The sequence below is a fragment of the Pseudochaenichthys georgianus genome, chromosome 7 (assembly GCF_902827115.2).
Source record: "Pseudochaenichthys georgianus chromosome 7, fPseGeo1.2, whole genome shotgun sequence".
Classification (NCBI taxonomy): Eukaryota; Metazoa; Chordata; class Actinopteri; order Perciformes; family Channichthyidae; genus Pseudochaenichthys; species Pseudochaenichthys georgianus.
Window position 1 is genome coordinate 20,847,539 of NC_047509.1, and position 20,814 is coordinate 20,868,352.

Consider the following 20,814-nt stretch of genomic DNA (forward strand, 5'->3'; position numbering starts at 1 on the left):
CAGTTCCCGGTCCATCCTTAGCCCATTCAGCATTTCCGCGCACTTACCTCCTCCCCGCCTTCACACATGCTCACACGCATCCCAGACACCTTTGTTATCCTTGTTCTGCATCCAGAACTGGACCTACTGAATTACAGTGAAGCGGAACCCGAAGCCCTGACAATCTCGTCTGATTTCACCTCCACCCACCCACCCTCCTCCTCCTCTTCCTTTTCATTCCTCCTCCTCGTTTATATCATTGACAACTCATTCCGTTTTTTTTTCTCGTTGTTCAGGCAGCCTGCAGCAGCCAAGTGGTATGACAGACGTGACTCTGTGTTTGTAGACTTCTGCGTAGAGGACAGTAAAGATGTAAAAATACATTTAAAAAGTCCAAATTTGAATTCAAGTAAGTACAAACATATTCCTATGAGGTTAATGATGCTTTTTGGAATCACGTCCTTGATCTGTACTGTAGTGTATTCCAGTGGCGAACCGTGTCTATCACAACTGGACCTTCTGTAGACACACACCCTCCGCCCCTCCAACGTACGCTCTCATTCAGTGCAACGGCCAGGGCATTCGATCAAGGATGTAGAATACCTTGGTTGAAGGACAAGATCTGATTGGTTGCTTTCTTTTCTAACACAAAACCACTGAAATGCGTAGTGCATGGTCCGAGAAGGACAAACAAATCAACGTAACACTGTAATATTACAGATCATCAACACAGATACCATTCTCATTTATTCATTTTATATACATTTTATTTATATAATTAAATCGATTTTTTTTGTTTGTTTTATCTGAGTGTTCCAGGGTATTCTCTGAATACCTTGAAGGCTCTGACGGTTCGCCACTGGTGTATTCATGATGACAATCAGAATTGTTGGCGTTTTTAAAGGATATCTCATGAACTCTTTTCACCTTACAGCTGCGTCAGTGGAACAGATAATATCAAACAAGAGAACTCAGGGACCTGTTCGGGGAGATTGACCCCAAAGTAAGTTTGTCAGCACAGTAGACGTAGTTGCAGTTCCCTACATATCTGATTCTTTCAAAGCCTTCATCAAACTCTCTCTGTTCCACACAGGAGTCTAAATACAGGCGCACTGACAGGTCTGTGTTGTGTTGTTTACGAAAAGTGGAGGCTGGGAAATCATGGCCACGTCTTACAAAAGAAAAGTCAAAGGTAACTTTCATTCTTTAGAAAAACTAAAGAAAAAAACTTGTGGCAATACGGTAGCTCACCTGTTGGGGCAGCGACCCATGAAGCGTCCTCACTGCATGGGCCTGGGTTAGAATCCAACTTTGATCAGGGTTCGTGCTTGAAATGCTTGAAATTTGACGTGGTGTTTTCAAGGTTGGGAAAGTGCTTGAATTTTGGGAATGGTGCTTGAAATTGAGATAAAGTGCTTGAAAATGTAAATGCTTTACTTTTACAATAAATTGCTGACTGAATAGTTTGCTTTTTAGATTAAAAGAAAATAATTGCTTCGCTTCTACATAAAACAGCTCCGCTGCGGCCTTCCCGCGCTATGCGCGCGACCTGCAAGTGTTTGTGTTACGTGTGACCTGGGCATTCTGATGAGTGATAGATGACTGTGTGCCAGGAGGTTGCGTTTCAACGAGCGTTGGCTAGCAGAAGACAAATACAAGCCATGGCTAAGACGAGGGTCAAGCCCACGAGTAGCCTCCTGCAAAGTTTGCAAAAATAACGATGCGAGAGTCTGCGCTGACGAGCCACATGAAAGGTACGCCGTAGTAGAGCATTTTAGATTAGGCTAACGTTGCATGTTACGTTTGTTTAAGCTAACGTTAGCGAGCTGAATAGCGAACTCGATTGAGGGATAATAATAATTGCAGGGGACAATCATTTCAGAGGAGCGTACCTATGTTATGTGCGTTACAGTCGCCATCTGTGGTGTTCAGAGGATGAAGCACTCACGGCATTTCGTGTTATAGTCAGAAATATAATCTATTGATTCGACACAGAGCGATTTTGAAAGCAATGTATTTCTACTGGTGGTATGTTTCGTGCCTAAACCAAATGTGACTTGCTCTATCGAAGTCACATTGACCCGAAGACACACGTCTGTATTACTGGTCTGGGGGAAGCTCGCGAGTGTGTGTATTATTGCGTTTGTGTCCCGGGGAAACACTTGTAGAAAACACCGGCTGTTGTTATGCTTGCTGTGATGTTACATTAGTCCGTTCTCCGCTTGTAATTATGCCGAAGCTTCAAAGTTGTATTTATCATCTGAATTTGCCGAAACAAGTTTAATATTCTGAAAGCCAATACTTTGTTTATTTGAAAACAGATGAAAACAAACTGTCTTTTATATAAAATTGAAGTAAACTACATTTTGCTTTAATCCCATGTAATTGTAGAATGAACACAGTCTTCCTTTGAAGATGTATAAGTCAGGTGTCTTGAGTAGTCAACATTACCTACAAATCATTGTACACATTAGTACATATTATTTTCCACTTGTTACCATTGTGAGTCTTTTATGCAGCTCTGCGTGATTTTGTGGCTACAATTCAGACTAATGCTACCAGAGGTGGAATAAGTACTCAGATATACTTGAGTAAAAGTACAAGTACTCAGATCTTGTAGTGAAGTTATAAGTACTCAGATCTTGTACTTAGTAAAAGTAGAAGTACCAGAGTGTAGGAATACTCTGTCACAGTAAAAGTCCTGCATTCAAAATGTTCCTCAAGTAAAAGTAGAAAAGTATTCTCGTCAAAATATAGTGAAAGTAGTCATTGTGCAGATTGGTCCATTTCAGAATAATATATATGTTTTATAATGATTGATCATTAAGTGTTCTCAAAGCTGGTGAAGGTGCAGCTAGTTGAATGACTTTGTAGACTGCAGGGTAGCTGTGATTTACTCCAGGTGGAACTAAAGTCTGATTTAACACTTGATTATTTCACATCATTCATCCACATCTGTGAAGTAACTAAAGGTATTAAATACATGTAGTGGAGGAAAGTACACCATTACCTCTGACTTATGTTACTGCCAACCTAAAAGTACCTCAACATAGTAATCAATAATGTATTGAAAAGTTTATTTGGCTGATTGTTGTATATTGGCTCAGACAGGTTATATGGGAGGCCCAGTCTACTTACAGATCACTAATTTTGAAATATTAAACTGAGTTTTCTTTTCTTTAATTTGTCATCTTCGTGTAGAATGCTATCATGAAACACACATTTGGTTGTTTATCGCATAAAGAACATTTGATTTAATGTGAGGTAGGGAAATAATCATTTGAGTATGTGTATATAAATATGTAATTTACAACAGCTGTAAGATGCTTGAAAAGCTGGAAAATGCACCTTGAAAATGCTTGAAAAGTGCTTGAATTTGACTTTGGAAAAGGTGTAAGAACCCCGTTTGATGCAATCTTTCACTCTGTTCTCCTGAAATGTCCTTTTTAAAAGTCTTGAATTTGATGTTTAAGAAGGTGTGTAAACACTGTTAAAATAGTTCAAGCATGGCAATTCTTCGTTCTAACAATGGTAATATAGCACTGAGTTAAAAGCTGTTATAATCAACCCTAATAAATGAATGGCTACAATGCTACTTGGAGTGCACAGAGACATCTGCCAGACACTTTTTTTGTGAAAATAAATGTGAGGAACCGCACCTTGATTCGGGATCAATGTAGACACAGCCAGTAGTTTGTGACCCTGTTGACAAGCAACCTAATCAAAAACAAACTGCCTGGAGGATATAATAAAAATGATTACCTGTTGTGAACATTGCGGTATATATCTTCTCTTAGTGCAATGGCTGAGTGTGGACTTCAATAATTGGAAAGACTGGGAGGAGGACTCAGACGTGGACTTGTCAAGTTTTGACAATTCTCAGAGGTAAGCACAGTGAATAAAGTGGGAGTACGTCCAGGTTTACTGTGGTGGTGACATAATGATTTCGGTCTCCTGTGCAATTCTCTAGATGAACACAATGGGAGGAGATGATATACCTGATTTAGATGGTGCAGAAGAAGAGGTATGTATGTTAGTACAAAAAGTACTTTTTATATGCTTCATATCTATTACAGCAACAGATGTTTTGTTTAAAGTCATTTTAACAAAGTGAAATGTACCATCTGCAGTGTATGACAATTGTCTTCATTGTTTTTGTTTTGCAGCATGAATCTGCAGACAGCGACGATGAAAGTAAGTACTATTCTGAAAGAGCTATCTGTTCAATTGTAATCGGTAGTCACTTATCCCATAGGATAACAAATATTACTGTCATGCATCTGTTAAGTAGGCTATAAAATGTTTGGGGGGGAAATGATATGAAAGCCAATGTAGGATGTTATTAAGTTTCGACGGGCTTTCATTTTGATTGCTGTTCTTACTGGAGTATGAATTGTATTCAATCAAAAATGGCTTCTATTAGGGGTTACGTAAGAGCTGGTTAACTTTTGCATGAATTCCGAAATTGGTATGTTTAGTGAGTTTGAATATCCTGAACTCCATCCAAAAAATAAGACGTGATTTTGTCATGGTGTCATCATTTGTATTTCATTTCTTAAGTACTTCCTGTTATAACTTGATTTTGTCCTGCGTTTGTTGTATATTACAATCATAAATAGTTGAGTTTAAGATTTAATCTGATCAAAATGTTGTCTCTTTTCCAGAAATGCCTGACCTTGAGTAGAAGAATATGGCCGCCACCTCAGTAGCTATCAAAGCAAGTTTAAAGTCTGTTGAAGAGAGAGACAAGAGATAAGTTGGCGCCATGTTGGAGAAGGGACCTCCTCTCTTAACAGCAGTTTCCAAAGTGAAGCCCCTCCAGGTAGAGATGGTTGGATTCTGACATGCACAGGAGTCCATGGTGACATTCAGTGCTGTGCTTTGCTGTTCTGTTCTGCATGGACAATTCTGTTCAAATGACATTGTTATTGTTCTTAAATGACTGTAATGGGATGTGCTGATGTCTTACACTTTCTCTCTCTGTTTATTAGCGTGGGGCTGTGAATTGTGATTTGTAATAAAGAAAAAGAAAAAATACCTATTTTCCAAAACTTAGATTTTTTTAATGATAGAATCCCCCTTGTAATGTTTAATTTGTAAAATGCACTTATTTTATTTGTTAATTTAAGATGCAGGAGTTCCGCTTCAAATGGGTTTACAAATGTATGCCAATATCTGCAAATATTTAACAATTTAATTTTAAAACATATTCAGAATATATAAAAAACACAGATGTTGGTGCAACTAAAAGCTTGTGTTGAGATTATAATAGTAGAGTGGTGCATTTTCGCAAATGATCAAATCTTAGCTAAGCGTTTTCTATGCCAGTTTAAGTACATTGCCCATTGTAGCTGATACAATATTAACTTTCTTCCATATGCATACTGAGGTGAGGGCAGAAATCCTATGTAGTCTACCAAGAGTTTCCCCAATTACTTTAAACAATACAGGTTCTGAATGTTTGTTTATCAGATACACTAGATTTTTGCTTTGGAGACTTGTGTGTTTGGTTGAAAACGTGCTGAACATTTGCGTTTATATTACTTTTAGGCTTGGGAGTTTTGGTATACATTTCTAATAAACAGTTTCAGATTGTTGAACACAAAGCCTTAATATTTTCACTTCATGTGTCTAACTCTTTGGTCTGCTTGAAACCTTGTGTTCACTTTCAAATGAAATATTGAACTGTGCCTCATTCTTGCATTGGAGTAACTCCGGTTGGAGCCAGTATAAAAAGGGAAAATTACTTGTTGTATACAATTACAAATAGCTTCTTCAATATACGTAAGACAATGTGAGCAATAAATGAATAGTCTTCAAACAAATTTCCATGAAACCGTTTGTAACCACTTGGGAGTGCCACTCTCATTTGTCTTTAGTGTTACACAGAGTATTTCCAAACGTAGGGAAATGGAAGCATGAATTTCCTTTATGGTTAGGATTTTCCGTGTGTTTTGTTTTGTAATTTTTCAAAACATAGCATCGGTAGAAGATAATTCCCTCGAAAGCGAAGAGGCCACCTCTTAATTTGGGGATGTTTTTTGGATCTGGTATTAAGAGATAATCCATCCGTAATAAAGGTCATAATTATTCATGAGCAGGAGAACTGTAGATGGTGGAGAAGATGCTTCATTTGTGGATTATTGTTGTCAATTTAAAGAGTTGAACATAAATATCACTTGCTGAGGGTTTTTACATCGACCCCTCTGAAGTCTGGTTAATACTATGTGTTTTCTGCAATACATGTTTTCCCCACTGTGAGGCGAGATCAGGCCAGAGCTTCTACCTCAGTGTGAGATGTTTAGGGGCTTTATGTTATTGTGTATGTGTCAGCAGTCTGGACCCAGGGAACAGGAAAATACAATGCATGCACCTTTTCAACATCCTCCCCTGTAAAACTGAACTGTGGGATTAAACCCACAAAAGGTGGTTTACCACTGACTGCGGGAGTCATGAGAAGGACATAATACTCATCACAATAGAGGTGCACCTGCACCAACTGGCAAACCAATAAACGGTCAGAATCAGGACAACAGGATAAACACTATTATCAAAACGCTATTTCTTTCTCCATAATATGATGGTGGTACATTATGTTCTCTTTGTTTCCATGTTGTTAGAGAAATCTTTCAAACGTCAGGCTGCCATGAGAGTGAATTGAGAAAGCACATTAGCACAACTTCCAAATTGACCTACATCTTTGTTGGTATATACAGTATTTATAGTCTTCTGATACCATTCAATCACAACACAGATTCAATAGTGATTGCAAGACAAACAGACTATAGAAACCAGCAGAAACGGTTGCTGCCAGCGTTTTGTCTCTATGCGTGAAAGGAGAAAAGCAGTGTGAGCTCAGCATATTCCTTTCAGAGGGCTGTGGCCGGCCCTGGTCAGCAGGATGCTCCAGTGCAGAAGCTCAATGCCAGGCCAGCTCTCCCTTCTTCCTCTCCCAACGTGGATTTTCCAGCGCTTTATCCGACCTGAGCTTCCGAACCTGTTCAGCACACACACAAACAAAGTAAAAACTGTGCCTAATCAGTTATGCTGCCACCGACCTCATTTGTACCAATCGAGAGCACAACACGTTGCTTGTACTTTGGTGATCACCGTTTTTATTGGAGTAAATGTGAACTGTTCATTGCAGAGAAAACAATAAAAAGAAAATCCATGGAAAATCAGTAGTTGGGCCCTGACATCAATCCTGTGCTTGTAAAAATATAAAACATAAGTGTAAATTAAGCAAAACTCCCTCTGCACTCAACTTCTACCGGCTCGCAGGTTACGCACATGCCCACTGTTCTTATATGTTCAGGTTTCAAGGTCCGTCCAGGGCTAATGTTCAGTGGTGTTATGAATAAGGTTTTTCTACCACTGACCTTTAATCCTGACATAAGTAGTGAAATCAATCAATTAAAAAATATCCATCGATGGTACTCTATTGGATTTGAAAGGCCCAAGAAAAAATAATGAGATGAGTCAAAGCATTTGACATTTTGCTTTCTTCTCTGTCCTCCCGCATATAACTTCAACCTGACATCTCAATTTCAGAAGTACCCCTTAAACTGCAGTGTGTTATAGCTTTATCTTTATAGATGAATGACATTATCAAGTGTTGACTATTTCCTTTTAAACCTGTGACCCGTTGAGGCAGACGAAGGGTTAAATGATTTTGTTTTGATCTGTAGTATTGTGTGCATGCCCCTCCCCTGGCCCTGGTGGGGCTGCTGTGGCCCCTGGGCTGTTATAAAAAGGCCTCTGAGCTCACCCTGCTCTGGTAAAGAGGCTGAATGTCTGCAGGACATGCTTAACGTCTGTCTGTCTATGTTCTTCTACTAAAACCAGCGGGGTTGGCCCATAGATGCACAGAGACTGGCAAATTGCTTCACTCAGGAGCTCTCTATGACAGAAATCAGAATTTAAAACAGCAGATTGTTCACAGTTACATGTTGAGCAGTTAACTTGTTGTTGCATTTAGCTTTAGCAAGGCAGCTTCAGTTTGAGAGCAAATTATTTTCATTTGCTCTGTTTTTTATAGATTTCAAACACAGTCACTGTTTTGGAGAGAGTTCCTCTCCTTTTAGGTGACTAGGTAGATTTTCTCCTGACTTTTCATCCCTCCATTGCTTAGAGGTCGCTTTTTGAACCTTTGCACCATGTGGGAGTTCAAGTCCATGTCATTCTGGCGCGCTGTATTTGCCGAGTTCTATGGCACCATGTTCTTCGTATTCTTTGGGCTGGGGGCAGCCCTCCGCTGGACCACGGGGCCCCTTAATGTTCTTCATGTTGCCTTTTGCTTTGGGCTGGCGGCTGCCACCCTCATCCAGTCCATCGGCCACATCAGTGGAGGACACATCAACCCAGCTGTTACCTTTGCCTACCTGATTGGCTCTCAGATGTCGCTGTTCCGCGCTTTCTTCTACATCGTGGCCCAGTGTCTCGGCGCACTGGCCGGTGCTGCCGTGCTCTACGGGGTCACCCCGACCAACATGAGGGGCAACCTGGCCCTCAACACGGTAAGATCACCTGCCACTGCAACACCACATTAATTATAGGTTCTGACTCCTGTATTACAAATCTTAAAAAAAAAGTTCACATACACTTAAATATTAAGATACTTAATTATTTATGACAATTTAAGTATTGCTTGTACACAGAACATTATTTGCCAATTCTGCCTGAAAATGTAATCGACCAATCACAATGTGTATACAATAATGTAATAGTATCTGATTGAACAAAGAACATAAGTATTTTTAATGAATGCACACATAAATGTTACCTTTTATTCCTCTGGTCTTTCAGCTGCAGCCAGGAATCAGCCTGGGCATGGCCACCACGATGGAGGTGTTCCTCACCCTGCAGCTTGTCGTGTGCGTATTTTCTGTGACTGATGAGAGGCGCAATGGACGCCTGGGCTCTGCTGCCCTGGCCATCGGCTTCTCTGTGCTCATGGGCCATCTTCTCGGGGTAAGCACCAACAGGGAGACTCACTGAGTTCATCCAAGAATGTGACTGTTGTATCCTTTCACACAAGCAGTCCAAACTCTAAACTACTCTTGCTGTCTTTCACTTAGATGTACTACACTGGAGCTGGAATGAACCCAGCAAGGTCCTTCGCCCCTGCTGTCATGGTCAGGAACTTTGTCAACCACTGGGTAAGATGATCTGTAAATTTTACACGTACACTTACTGTGACATCTACAAAAACACTAATACATGTTGTCTTTGCTGTTAATTGCAGGTGTACTGGGTTGGACCTATGATTGGAGCTGCCTTGGGTGCTCTGGTGTACGACTTCATACTCTTCCCCCGTGTGCGCAACCTCTCCGAAAGGCTCGCTACACTGAAGGGCATCCGGCCCCCAGAGGCTGAGGGCCAGCAGGAGAACAGGGGGGATCCCATCGAGCTCAAGACACAGGCCCTATAAGCCTGGAGAAGAAGATTGGCTTTCTGACCTCCCCATCCCTCACCCCAATATCTGCACCCTCAGTTCCCGGTCCATCCTTAGCCCATTCAGCATTTCCGCGCACTTACCTCCTCCCCGCCTTCACACATGCTCACACGCATCCCAGACACCTTTGTTATCCTTGTTCTGCATCCAGAACTGGACCTACTGAATTACAGTGAAGCGGAACCCGAAGCCCTGACAATCTCGTCTGATTTCACCTCCACCCACCCACCCTTCCTCCTCTTCCTTTTCATCCTCCTCCTCCTCCTCCTCCTCTTCCTTTTCATCCTCCTCCTCTTCCTTTTCATCATCATCCTCCTCCTCCTCCTCCCCTCCTCCTCCTCCTCCTCCTCCCCCCCCCCCCCCCCCCCCCCCTTGGACTGCAGGACAAAGATGGAGGGTTAAAAGAAGACTTGTCACTGAAGGAAGCACCCTGCGCCCTATGGTGTAGGGATTCAGTCTCTCCTGGCTGACCAGGTGGCTATAACTGCTCAGGACAGGGGCCTCTCTCGCTATTTTTCTTTCCCTTTCTTTCTCTTTTTGTTTTTTTCACTATTTTGTAGTCTGCTAGGAGTGAAGCTACAGTAGAGCAGTGGACTTCTGCATGCTTTTCCATTTTGATCCGGTGTGATCTCTCCATTTTGTTTAATGAACTTTGGGTAAATTACATGTACGTATTGTACTTTACCAGTATTTATTTGGCTTTTAGTTTTACGTGTGTGATTGTTTGAGACAGAAGGTGGGTGTGCATGCATATCTCTGTGCATGAGTATGTGTGTGTGCTTGTTTTAATTGATCATTTTTATTTTTCACTTTTCATTGCCAAATCCCTTTGTCTGTATCATGATTTTTTCTTTTAAGCATGACAACATATTTTAGGGGAAAATGCAGCCTTTTCCATACTGATACTGCATCATTTCAACATGTTTAGAGAGATCCTCTTTTTATATCAGATACAAATAAATCATGCCTTGGAGTCAATTCTGAAAGCCACATTTATTCAGTTTGGAGATTGTGTTTCATCTAGTGAAGCATGCACACATATTTACATTAAAATTACCACAAAACATTACGCTACCTGGTCGTTTCTGAGCTCAGTCTTCAGCTAGGTTACATTACAAACACTGGTATAATTGCCACCAAATGTGTTACCCATTGCCTTATATTGGGAAATCTGCAGGTTTGTACCACTTTAGATAACTTTAAGAATATTTGTTTTGAGTTACATTTTAAATGATTTATTTCTGCTTTTAGAGCAGGGCTTATCACAGATTCATGTATAGGTGTGTGATAGTTGGTTTGCTTTTACTTTTGCGTGTCTGCCATGGAAAAACAATACAAGCAAATCTGACAAGCTGTCATGAGGAACACACGTTTTTTCTAGTTGAATTATGTTGTTTGACACACATGAAGGGTCTTTGTTACATCAATTTGAGGTTAGAAATGAAAGATTGCATGAGGTGTGGTGGCTTGTTGCTGGTGTTGGCAAACACCTGGTGCCTTCTCTTTTCTACGCTCAGCTTGGTGGCTCTTACGGAGTGAGATCGTTTTATTGGACAAGCCCCTCTCTGATACTTGGGTGAAGAGAGAAGGTCACCGCAAGATGATGTAATCATTAGTGTGTTTTGTAGTGTGATAACTGTACACCTTTATTTTCATACAATCGACTGAAGAGAACTGACTTGGAAGTTGAAGCTCTACATTGGCCTGGCATCCCCTCTCTCTTCCATCCCTCCTTCATTCACCCTACCTCCTCCCTTTATTTACAAGGCAGCCATATTGTTCTGCTCTAATGAGGGGACATCTAACTGCTGGGATGGAGATATGTTGGCATTTTGACACATTTCCCCAGAGCAGTATTTGAACCAGACATGTAAGCTGATTCACTTTCTGCTTCCTCTACATAACCTGTTTTTTTCAGTGTGATTTCCCTGGCAGTGGTTGATTAGAATTTACATTTTAGTGACATAAAATTAGATTTATTGTTCTAATGGAAAAGCTTTGTGATGTACAGTGTAAAGTGTTCTTTCTTTTTTTAAATCATTTCATGATTGTTGAAACTGGATGGATAGGAAATATACAATGCTAGTAATGCAATGTATCCTCTTTGGCTTATGGAAGTGATCCCGTTTATGTCATACACCAATATGCTTTCAATGAATGGACAGCCTTTTTGGTACCAGGCACACCTTCCCGATCACAGTGCCATTGATTTATCATTTTTATATATGTCAAAAAAATGAGAAAATTCTTACGTTTCCAATCATTTCTTTGTCTGTTTTTATTTAAGACTGACCATAGAAAAGTATGTGCTTTAAATAGATGATATATGAAGAAAATATAATCTTAGATGTAGGCAACAATCGTCATATTTGACATATGTTACTTCTGAGAACTTAACAAAGTAACACATTTTATTTACTCAAACATTTCCCAATCAGATAAGGCTATTTGTGTGATAGTACGGGGCAGTTAAAGTTAAGAATCAGCCTGCAACCACTTCTAGGACATATTCCTCTATCAGCAGGGCATCAATAAGTGCAACACAGCTGTGATATCAGTAACATTTGGCTTAATGGAGATAACTGAGTTATTGCAAATACATTTCACAAGTTTCTTTATTGAGAAACACTGAGACTTTATTGGTCACCACAATTAAACATTTTAATAGATTATAGTAGTAGCCCCAAAACAATTTTTTTTTTATCAACTTTCTTTATTGGAAGCAATTAGACCAACAAAACAACAGAGCAGTGTCACAGAGAACTTCTATTCTTCCATTTCCCCCCGTCATTTTATCCCTCCCACAATCCCACCCAAAGGAGAACACTTCTCGGTACACAAAATGTAAACAGTCCAAAATACATACAACAAATACATAAGTATGGAAACAAAAACAAAAAAAAGGGGGGGGGGGGGGGGCTCAGTCGTCACAGTCAGGCAGGGATGTCAGAGATTCAATATGATTTAAGAAAGGTCTCCACGTTTTTTCAAAAGAACTTAAGGAGCAGTTGAGGGAAAACCTAAGCTTTTCGAGTCTAATGGACAGTAACATTTCTTTCACCCACCTACTATGAGATGGAGGTTGAGCGTGTTTCCAATTGAGGAGTATAAGTCGCCTGGCTAACAGGGTGGCAAAGGCTAGAACAGTCTGTATAACTTTAGAGGTGACAGGCTGCAGGGGGGCACCAAACAAGACCAAGAGAGGATCTGAAAGGATTGTAGTATTATATGCTGTGCTAAGAGTTTTGAAGACATCGGACCAGAATGTGGTGAGCCTAGGGCAGAGACAGAACATCTGGGAATGGTTGGCTGGGGATTATTTGCACCTATTACAAGAGTCAGTTACATTGGGGTAAATCCGAGATAGCCTCAAGTTAGTGTAGTGAACTTTGTGCACAACTTTACACTGTAGGAGGCCGTGCCTTGCACAGATTGAAGAGGAGTGAACCAACCGTAAAACTTGTTGCCAATAATCATCGGGCAGTGTGATTCCAAGCTCCTGCTCCCAAGAATCCCTGGGGCCGGTCGCTGGGCTGTCAATAGCAGAACTGATAAGGCTGTAAATGCTAGAAATTAGCCGCTTTTGTTCGGGATCAAGCGCCACTAACAAGTCAACCAGGGTTTCTGGGGGACGACTCTGGGATTTGGGGTTCTGATTCTGGACAAAATGCCTTGTCTGAAAAAAACGAAATAGGTGGGTTCTAGGCAGGTCGAATTTCTTCGAGAGCTCAGGGAAGGACATACAAGTCCCCTGGTTGTAGAGGTCCCTACATTTGGTTAACCCTTTGTCAAACCAAGTCCGAAAGGCCATATCGGTGCAAGAGGGCAGGAATAGGTGGTTATTTACAATGGGGGAGAGATCTGAGGCCCTATGGAGGCCTAGGCTCTTCCTAAATTGAATCCAAATTCTAATGGTGTTAGTTACCACTGGATTTGAGGTGAAGTTGGAGGTAGACAGAGGGAGTTGGGAGCAAACCAGGGAGTGAAGAGAGAGTTTAGACGATGCAAGTTCCATATCCACCCATGTGGGGCGTAAGCCGTCTGCAGCATTGTTAAACCAGTATAAAAGTTTATGAATATTACAGGACCAGTAATAGTGTAGGAGATTGGGCAATGCCAAGCCTCCAAGAGCCCTTGGGAGCTGTAGCACTGATCTTCTGATGCGTGGATTTTTTTTTGCCCCAGAGGAAAGAGCTTATTAGTTGATCGAGCAATTTGAAAAAATACTTCTTAATAAGGATGGGGATATGTGAGAAAAGATATAGAAACTTGGGTAAAACAACCATTTTAACCAAATTAACACGCCCCACTAGGGATAATGGGAGTGCAGACCATCTGACAAAGTCCAGTTTACACCTCTCAAGGAGAGGAGAGACATTTTTTGAGAAAAGGCGATCAATTGAGTCAGTAATATGCACCCCCAAATATTTAAACCCGTCTGAAGAATATTTGAAAGGGAAAAAATCTGGGGGTATACTTTTAGCTATAGAATTGATGGGGAAAACTTCGCTCTTATGGAGGTTAAGTTTATAGCCTGAATAGGACCCAAATTTGTCGAGGATATCTAGAACCACGGGAAGAGAGGCAGCTGGATTAGACATGTATAAAAGGAGGTCGTCGGCGTATAACGATAATTTATGAACTTTCCCAGCTCTGGTGATGCCCTCAAACCCACCCTCCTGACGCAGCCAGATTGCTAAAGGCTCAATAGCTATGGCAAATAAGAGGGGGGAGAGAGGGCAGCCCTGTCTGGTACCTCGATAAAGGGGAAATGGGGCAGACTGGACACCGTTTGTGTGGACTGAGGCGACTGGGCAGGCATTAAGCAATTTGACCCAAGATATAAATTCTGAATTGAATCCAAATTTCTGCAACACAAAAAAAAGGAAGCTCCATTCCACCCTGTCGAAGGCCTTCTCCGCATCTATTGAAATAATCAATTCCGGACTGCATGAACTAGATAAGCCAATGATATTCAAGAGCCTCCTTGTGTTATGAAACGAGTGTCTTCCAAGCATGAAACCTGTTTGGTCAGTAGATATTATACTTGGTAGGACCCGTTGTAGGCATTGGGCTAGGATCTTTGACAGGATCTTTAGGTCAACATTTAAGAGGGAGATGGGCCTATAGCTACCACACATAAGAGGGTCTTTATCACTCTTAAGCAGAAGAGAAATGGAGGCCTCCGACAGGGTGGGAGGCAGGCGGCATTACATTCTCTGGAGGGCTGGTGCAATTGTGCCAGGGAGTAACTTAAAAAATTCAACAGAAAACCTGTCAGGGCCTGGAGTTTTACCATTCTGAAGTGACATAATTGCCTCCTGTACTTCCTTGATAGAGATCGGACTTCCCAGCTCCTTACACAAATCCTCATTTATTTTGGGGAAAACTGTCCTATCTAGAGGATTATCTCCATCCCAAACATCCGGAGGACATTGGGAAGAATAGAGGTTAGTGTAGAAAGAACAAAATATCTTATTGATCTCTGTCGGGTCCGAGGAAACTTCACCTAAAGTAGATTTGATCTTGGGGATCAATCTGGATAGTGTAGCTGCACGCGCCTGGTGTGCTAATAATCTTCCCGCTTTGTCCCCAGTCTCAAAGAAACGTTGTCTAGCGAGGAATAACTGCTTCTGAGTCTTACATGTGGCCATTAAATCAAATTTGGACTGAAGTTGAAGTTGTTCCTTATAAAGAGCAGGGGTAGGAGCTGAAGCATACAACTGATCAATTCTAAATACCTCCTTAGTGAGCACCTCCGACTCTCGCCTTTCTGCCTTCCTTAGGTTTGAGACATAGGAGATGATTTGGCCACGCATGAACGCCTTGCATGCTTCCCATAGCGTGCGTCTAGAGATCTCTGGAGAATCATTAGTATCAAAGAACAAGGAGATCTGCGTATGGAGGAATTCTTTAAAGGAAGTGTGGGCTAGTAGTTAGGAGTTAAGTCTCCATTGTCTGGATGAGGGGCCTGACTAGGAAAGCTAATATCAATAGATACGGGGGCATGGTCTGAGATAACAATGCTATGGTATTCACATGAGTGGACCTCTGATCGAAAGTAATTATCCAAGAGAAAAAAATCTATCCGAGAGTACGAATGATGGGCGTGTGAAAAAAATGAAAAGGCTTCGACTGAATGGGATTTGGCTCTCCATGGGTCGAATAAACCTAAACTAGATTTATATGTGTCAAGGACTTTAGCTGACTTGGATAACGCCAGAGGTTTAGAGGAAGACCTGTCTAGGGAGGGGTTTTGAGTTAAATTGAAATCGCCGCCGATAATTAAGTAGTGGTCATCAACTTTAGGGAGTGAGGAGAAAAAATGTTTAATAAATGTATCATCATCCCATGTTGGTGCATAAGCACAGGCCATAACCACCGGCATACTACACAGTCTACCAGAAATAATTACAAATCGACCATTTGGGTCCCCAATGGAGTTTGATAACTCAAATGGAACATTCTTGTGTATAAGGATATAAGTTGAAGGATAAGGATAAGGATAGCCGCACCCCTTGCCCTAACTGGGGATTTAGAGTGAAATACATCCCTTATCCAAGGTCGCTTGAGAAGGCCAATCTGTGAGGAAAGAAGGTGGGTTTCTTGTAAAAAGAAAATATCACCCCTAAGTTGCTTTAAAGGAGACCTATCATGCTATATGTAAATGATATAGTGTATGAGCATACCTATATAAGGTATATTTATACATTTTATTTTTCAAAATACCAAACAGATCATTTTTAGACATGCCTCGTTTCGCTCATTTTCGCTCTATTCCAAGCCCGTCTTTGAAAATTTTGAGCAGCAGCTGACCACGCCCCCCTGCAGAAGAGCAGGCGAGAGTCACGTTACCATGCTTACTGTGATTACGAGTGTCGAATAAACATGTCATCTCAGAGCAATGCATGTGTTCAAGCATATTATCAATTTGATCCAGAAACTGACCCTGAAGCAGCGGAGGTTTTGGTGGAGGTGCAAAAGTCTCGGTTGCAGCAGGACGTTTCTGAATGGTTAGCTGACAAGCTGTTGTCCCTATTTATTTTACTCTGTTACGATGCTTGCTCCTTATTCCGTTCATATTTTGCCTAATTAGCAAGAATGCAATGTGTACAGTTTGTAACGCAAAAACAGCGATATATATATATATATTTATAAAGGGAGACATTCATATTTTCAGCATATATACAATGGCCTCATTGCGTTTATTAATAGTTTAGTCCTTTTCTTCCAACATCGTGCAACAACCGTTGGAAAGTTGAATAACTTAGGATGATAAAAGGTATAACTCCAACAACACCTCAGTTGTCAGCAATGTGTGTAGTTTCATGTGTTTTTAAAAGCTCAGTTATTGACTTCTTTGTGCAAATTGCGCCACGATGCCTTCTGAACGGAGAATGTGTGCTGCATGGAGATACCACAGGTAACATTTTTGACAGCTTTACTAAGTTGTCTGTTTAAATACATTTTTCACATGTCATTCAATATATGTTTATCACAATGTGTCAAGACGGATGCAGGAACTTGAGGACTCTGTAACCTGTATGGTGGACCATCCTGGATTGAAGCCTGTGTGCCTAAATATGTTCTCCCTGCAGAATGCGTTGAATATTTACAGAGCTGAACATGGTGGACTACAGTTGAGGCAAATAGAGCAGTGAGTGGTTTGTTTGTTTTGACTGAAATTGTAAAACGAATGCTAATATTGTTCATGGAAATAAATACTGGTGTATATGGCTTTATGCAATCTTTCATTCTGTCATTGTACATGTACTATTATATTATATACTACACAGCAATGGCATAACACACCCATGTGTACGACAAAAAGGTCCACACACACAACCTTATGCTTTTGAAATCAGAATATTCTTTACCCATCCAAACATGAATAATCACGACACATTTTGATATCAACTCGGAACTTTATTGTCAAAATCAACGGTTAAAAAAACCCATACAACAAAACTAAATGTAGCCTACTTGTATTTTGTATAAATGACACTAAATATTTTTACAGAAGCTTTGTGAGCTGGTGCTGGGGCTTCCTTGGACGCAGTGTTCAGACAGCAGCCAAATTGAACCGTGTAGCATACCCGGCGATAACCTCCTCCCTGTCAGGTCGCTCATAATGGTGCAGGGTCCACAAAGACTTGGTCGAAGATGAGGTCCATCAAGTTGGCCACGTAGGGCTGTGCAATGGTAAAAAAAAGCACAACAAAAAATGTGGTTTAGATTAGTATATGCATGTAAAAAACTGAAACTTCTTTCTAATTTTATATTTGTAAATAGTTGTATAATAAATATTTTAAACACTTACGGAATGTGGGGTCAGTCTTTACTGGTTTTGCTCTGCATTCTCCCTTCCTGGCCTTTGGGAACTGCAGTTTATACAGAGGGTTTCCAGGGGATGTAGTGGCTTGTGCACGCTCAGCGTTTTCATTGTAGTGCAGGGCTGCCAGGTACAGTCTTTCATTTCCGCCATGATAAAAAAAATGTAAATAATAGCAAAGGATGTACAAATTGTCACTAATTACTAAGTATGTGAGGTGCTGGCCTTTAAAGAAGAACACATAGTTAGAACAAAATCATCTCAACTTAGTATTCAGGATGAGAAAATACTATTTGGATAAATATAGTCTGAAATCCCAAAAGATGGGGCCAAAACTCTCTATTTAGCAAAGCTCTTTGCTTAGCCTTTTCCAATCTGAGTTAGTTTTGAACCGTAACGTGCATGCTGTGTTTCTGACTCAATACAGATGATGTGTTGGAGAGGGGCTGAGCTCAGTAGACTGACTGTAATGAGTGCTAGCCACTAATTAGCCTGTTGCTAGAGGTAAGGCCTTGTCAACAACAACAGACCAACGGGGCTTTAGCTCAGTTTTACTCGTGGTGTGTGTCCCCCCTCGCATACATAGACAGTGTTGTATCCTAACACACCCCCATTTATATTCATTTGCGCAAACAAGTAAACACACAAAATCTTTTACATATAACGCTGCAAAAAACGACATGTCTCATTAGCGTAGCTTAGCTTACAGATCGATGATATCTGATCGTTCTTACAGACTACAATCACAAAAGCTTTTACATATAACGCTGGAAAAAACGGCATGTCTCATTAGCGTAGCGTAGCTTAGCTTACAGATCGATGATATCTGATCGTTCTTACAGACTACAATCACAAAAGCTTTTAAATATAACGCTGGGAAAAACGGCATGTCTCATTAGCGTAGCGTAGCTTAGCTTACAGATCGATGATATCTGATCGTTCTTACAGACTACAATCACAAAAGCTTTTACATATAACGCTGGAAAAAACGGCACTTGCCTACAGAAGATTACGTTTGTTGTTATAACTTACTCAATATGATTTTAGAGGATAAAAAATACTAATAAATAGGAGAATAAATACTTGTGTTATCGCCTAGGGCGTGGCTTTACAGCCTTCACACAGATCGCCATTACGGCAGTATGTCTGAACATGTTAGCAAATGCCTGATAATTCAAATAAAAGACAAAGCAAAGACTGCGGAGCGTACAAAATAAAATGCTACAAAAATATATAAACACCTAACCGATTACTATTTGGGTTTGAGGCGACATTGATACGGCGAAGCTACATGCTACATGCTACAAGCTAGAGATAGCTTTATCAGGAAAAACACCGCTAAATAAAAACTTACAGCTTCAAAATTGGATGTGTCCTCACTGGCCTGGTCCCGGATGGTTGGTATTGATCCCGGGTTTAGCATTACTTTGGAGGCATATCCGTGTTGGACTTGAGACAAGTTCATAAACATGTCCGTCGTAAAATGTTTGGAACACACAAACAGAAATCTGCCGTGGTCTTCTGGTACATGTACCTTGTAAATGAAGTCTAGCCACAGATTCATTTCTTTTTCCACTGATGGCATTGCATGCAGTCCCCTGTCCCGAGTCTTGCAGCCAACAACAGCACAATGTTTAACTATCTTAGACATCCTGGCAAGAGCAGGCAAAAACACAGATGTGGGTTGATTTAGCCTGCCGATAGCCTATATGCGAATGAGAGGTTTGGCAATGCACGTGGCCGTGGCTCATTCCCCTGATAGGTGGAGAGTTGACCAATAAGCCGAGGACTTCTCTGTGACTTAGAAAAGTGTTGAAATCTGGATCCGTTTTTTTCAGATCCGTTGCAGCCCCTTTTTTAGAGATTTGGCGAAGGAGGAAAATAGAGAGGGTTGTGTTTTATGACACTTGGTGAGTTCCCTGGAACACCGGGGACACATATTCATGTATAAAATACGTACAAAAGGTGCATTTTGCATGATAGGTCCCCTTTAAATTAGTCATTACCTTATTACGTTTGATGGGCTGGTTGGCACCCTTCAGGTTCCAGGAGATAAAGCGAAGATTCTTACCCTGAGTCGTCATATCATAAGGAGACGAGGGGCACTAACTCTCCCATGGCTGACGTGACTCCCGAGCCAAAGGAAAAGGGGAGAAAGCAAAACAAAAACACATAACAAGAAAAACACACATACAAAAAAAAAAAAAATAACAACAATAATCAACAACCCTCACACCCCCCATTCCCTTATACAAACCAAGCGCGACCACATCTTCACTCCCAACAGGGTATCCCTTTCTGCTTCCATAACCTACTCTTACTCAGAGGTCAACCAGTTAAACAATATGGAAAAAAAGAAAAATATCCCACATTTTAAAGAACATATATGATTAAAGTGAAGCAACATTAGTCCTCACCTTTAAACAAGCAGTCAATAAGTTTGCCTAAACAATTACCTCAAGTAAAAAGAAAAAAAAAAAAAAACATCCCACTTAAGAAACTCTACTGCAGGATAGCATATGGCACAGAGATAAAAGCAAACAAAAAGAGGTAATAATAGTAATAATTAAATAAAGTGCCTGATATAGGATAGCCTAACCGTCTCATTGAAACAAACATAACATGTTTACCATCGTAATCAGAACAGAAAAAATCGTGATAAAATCACATGCGGCGACCACACCATGCAATTGGAAGTAAACAAAGTCCCCATCGTAACAAAGAAAAATACATGGAGTCTATACACGTTGCTTCCGGAACATACTGAGAGTAAGCACAACTCACGCGCCGACCCGTTTCCATGGTCACCACGGCGCTCGTTCAAGGTGACCGCATAGCAGTGAGTCCACGGGGCAGCATGCAGTAGCAGGAGCAGACGGCTTCCTCCAAGCAGACGGAGGAATACAGTCTTTTGGAGAAACGACCCTCAGTAGAGGGTGGCCGCCAGGAACACCATACTGCCCCCTACTCTTTGCCCATCACCCGCTCGTTGTAGAATGCGTGCGCGTCCTCCGGAGTCTCAAAAGTGAACGTTCCATCCTCAAACGAG

At 41.0% G+C, this 20,814-nt stretch overlaps 1 protein-coding gene and 1 long non-coding RNA gene across 2 annotated transcripts; one reads left to right on the forward strand and one right to left on the reverse strand.

Annotated features, from left to right (window-relative positions):
• The first annotated feature begins 8,135 nt into the window (after nucleotides 1–8,135).
• Nucleotides 8,136–9,409, forward strand: LOC117449776 (lens fiber major intrinsic protein-like). Its single transcript, XM_034087648.1, has 4 exons — nucleotides 8,136–8,495; nucleotides 8,785–8,949; nucleotides 9,057–9,137; nucleotides 9,224–9,409. The coding sequence occupies exons 1-4, from the start codon at nucleotides 8,136–8,138 to the stop codon at nucleotides 9,407–9,409; spliced, it is 792 nt and encodes a 263-aa protein (XP_033943539.1).
• A 7,804-nt stretch (nucleotides 9,410–17,213) lies between these two features.
• On the reverse strand, nucleotides 17,214–20,028 carry LOC139434103 (uncharacterized). The gene is made up of 3 exons (XR_011643528.1): nucleotides 19,120–20,028; nucleotides 17,754–17,902; nucleotides 17,214–17,625 (listed from the first exon to the last, which is right to left on the reverse strand). It is a non-coding gene; the product is annotated as an uncharacterized lncRNA (long non-coding RNA).
• Between the last annotated feature and the right edge of the window lie 786 nt (nucleotides 20,029–20,814).

Coding starts and splice junctions, on each gene's coding strand:
- LOC117449776 (XM_034087648.1), top strand. CDS start 8,136: ATGTGGGAGTTCAAGTCCATGTCATTCTGGCGCGCTGTATTTGCCGAG. Junction 8,950..9,056: donor TCATGGGCCATCTTCTCGGG/GTAAGCACCAAC, acceptor TCTTTCACTTAG/ATGTACTACACTGGAGCTGG. Junction 9,138..9,223: donor GGAACTTTGTCAACCACTGG/GTAAGATGATCT, acceptor TGTTAATTGCAG/GTGTACTGGGTTGGACCTAT.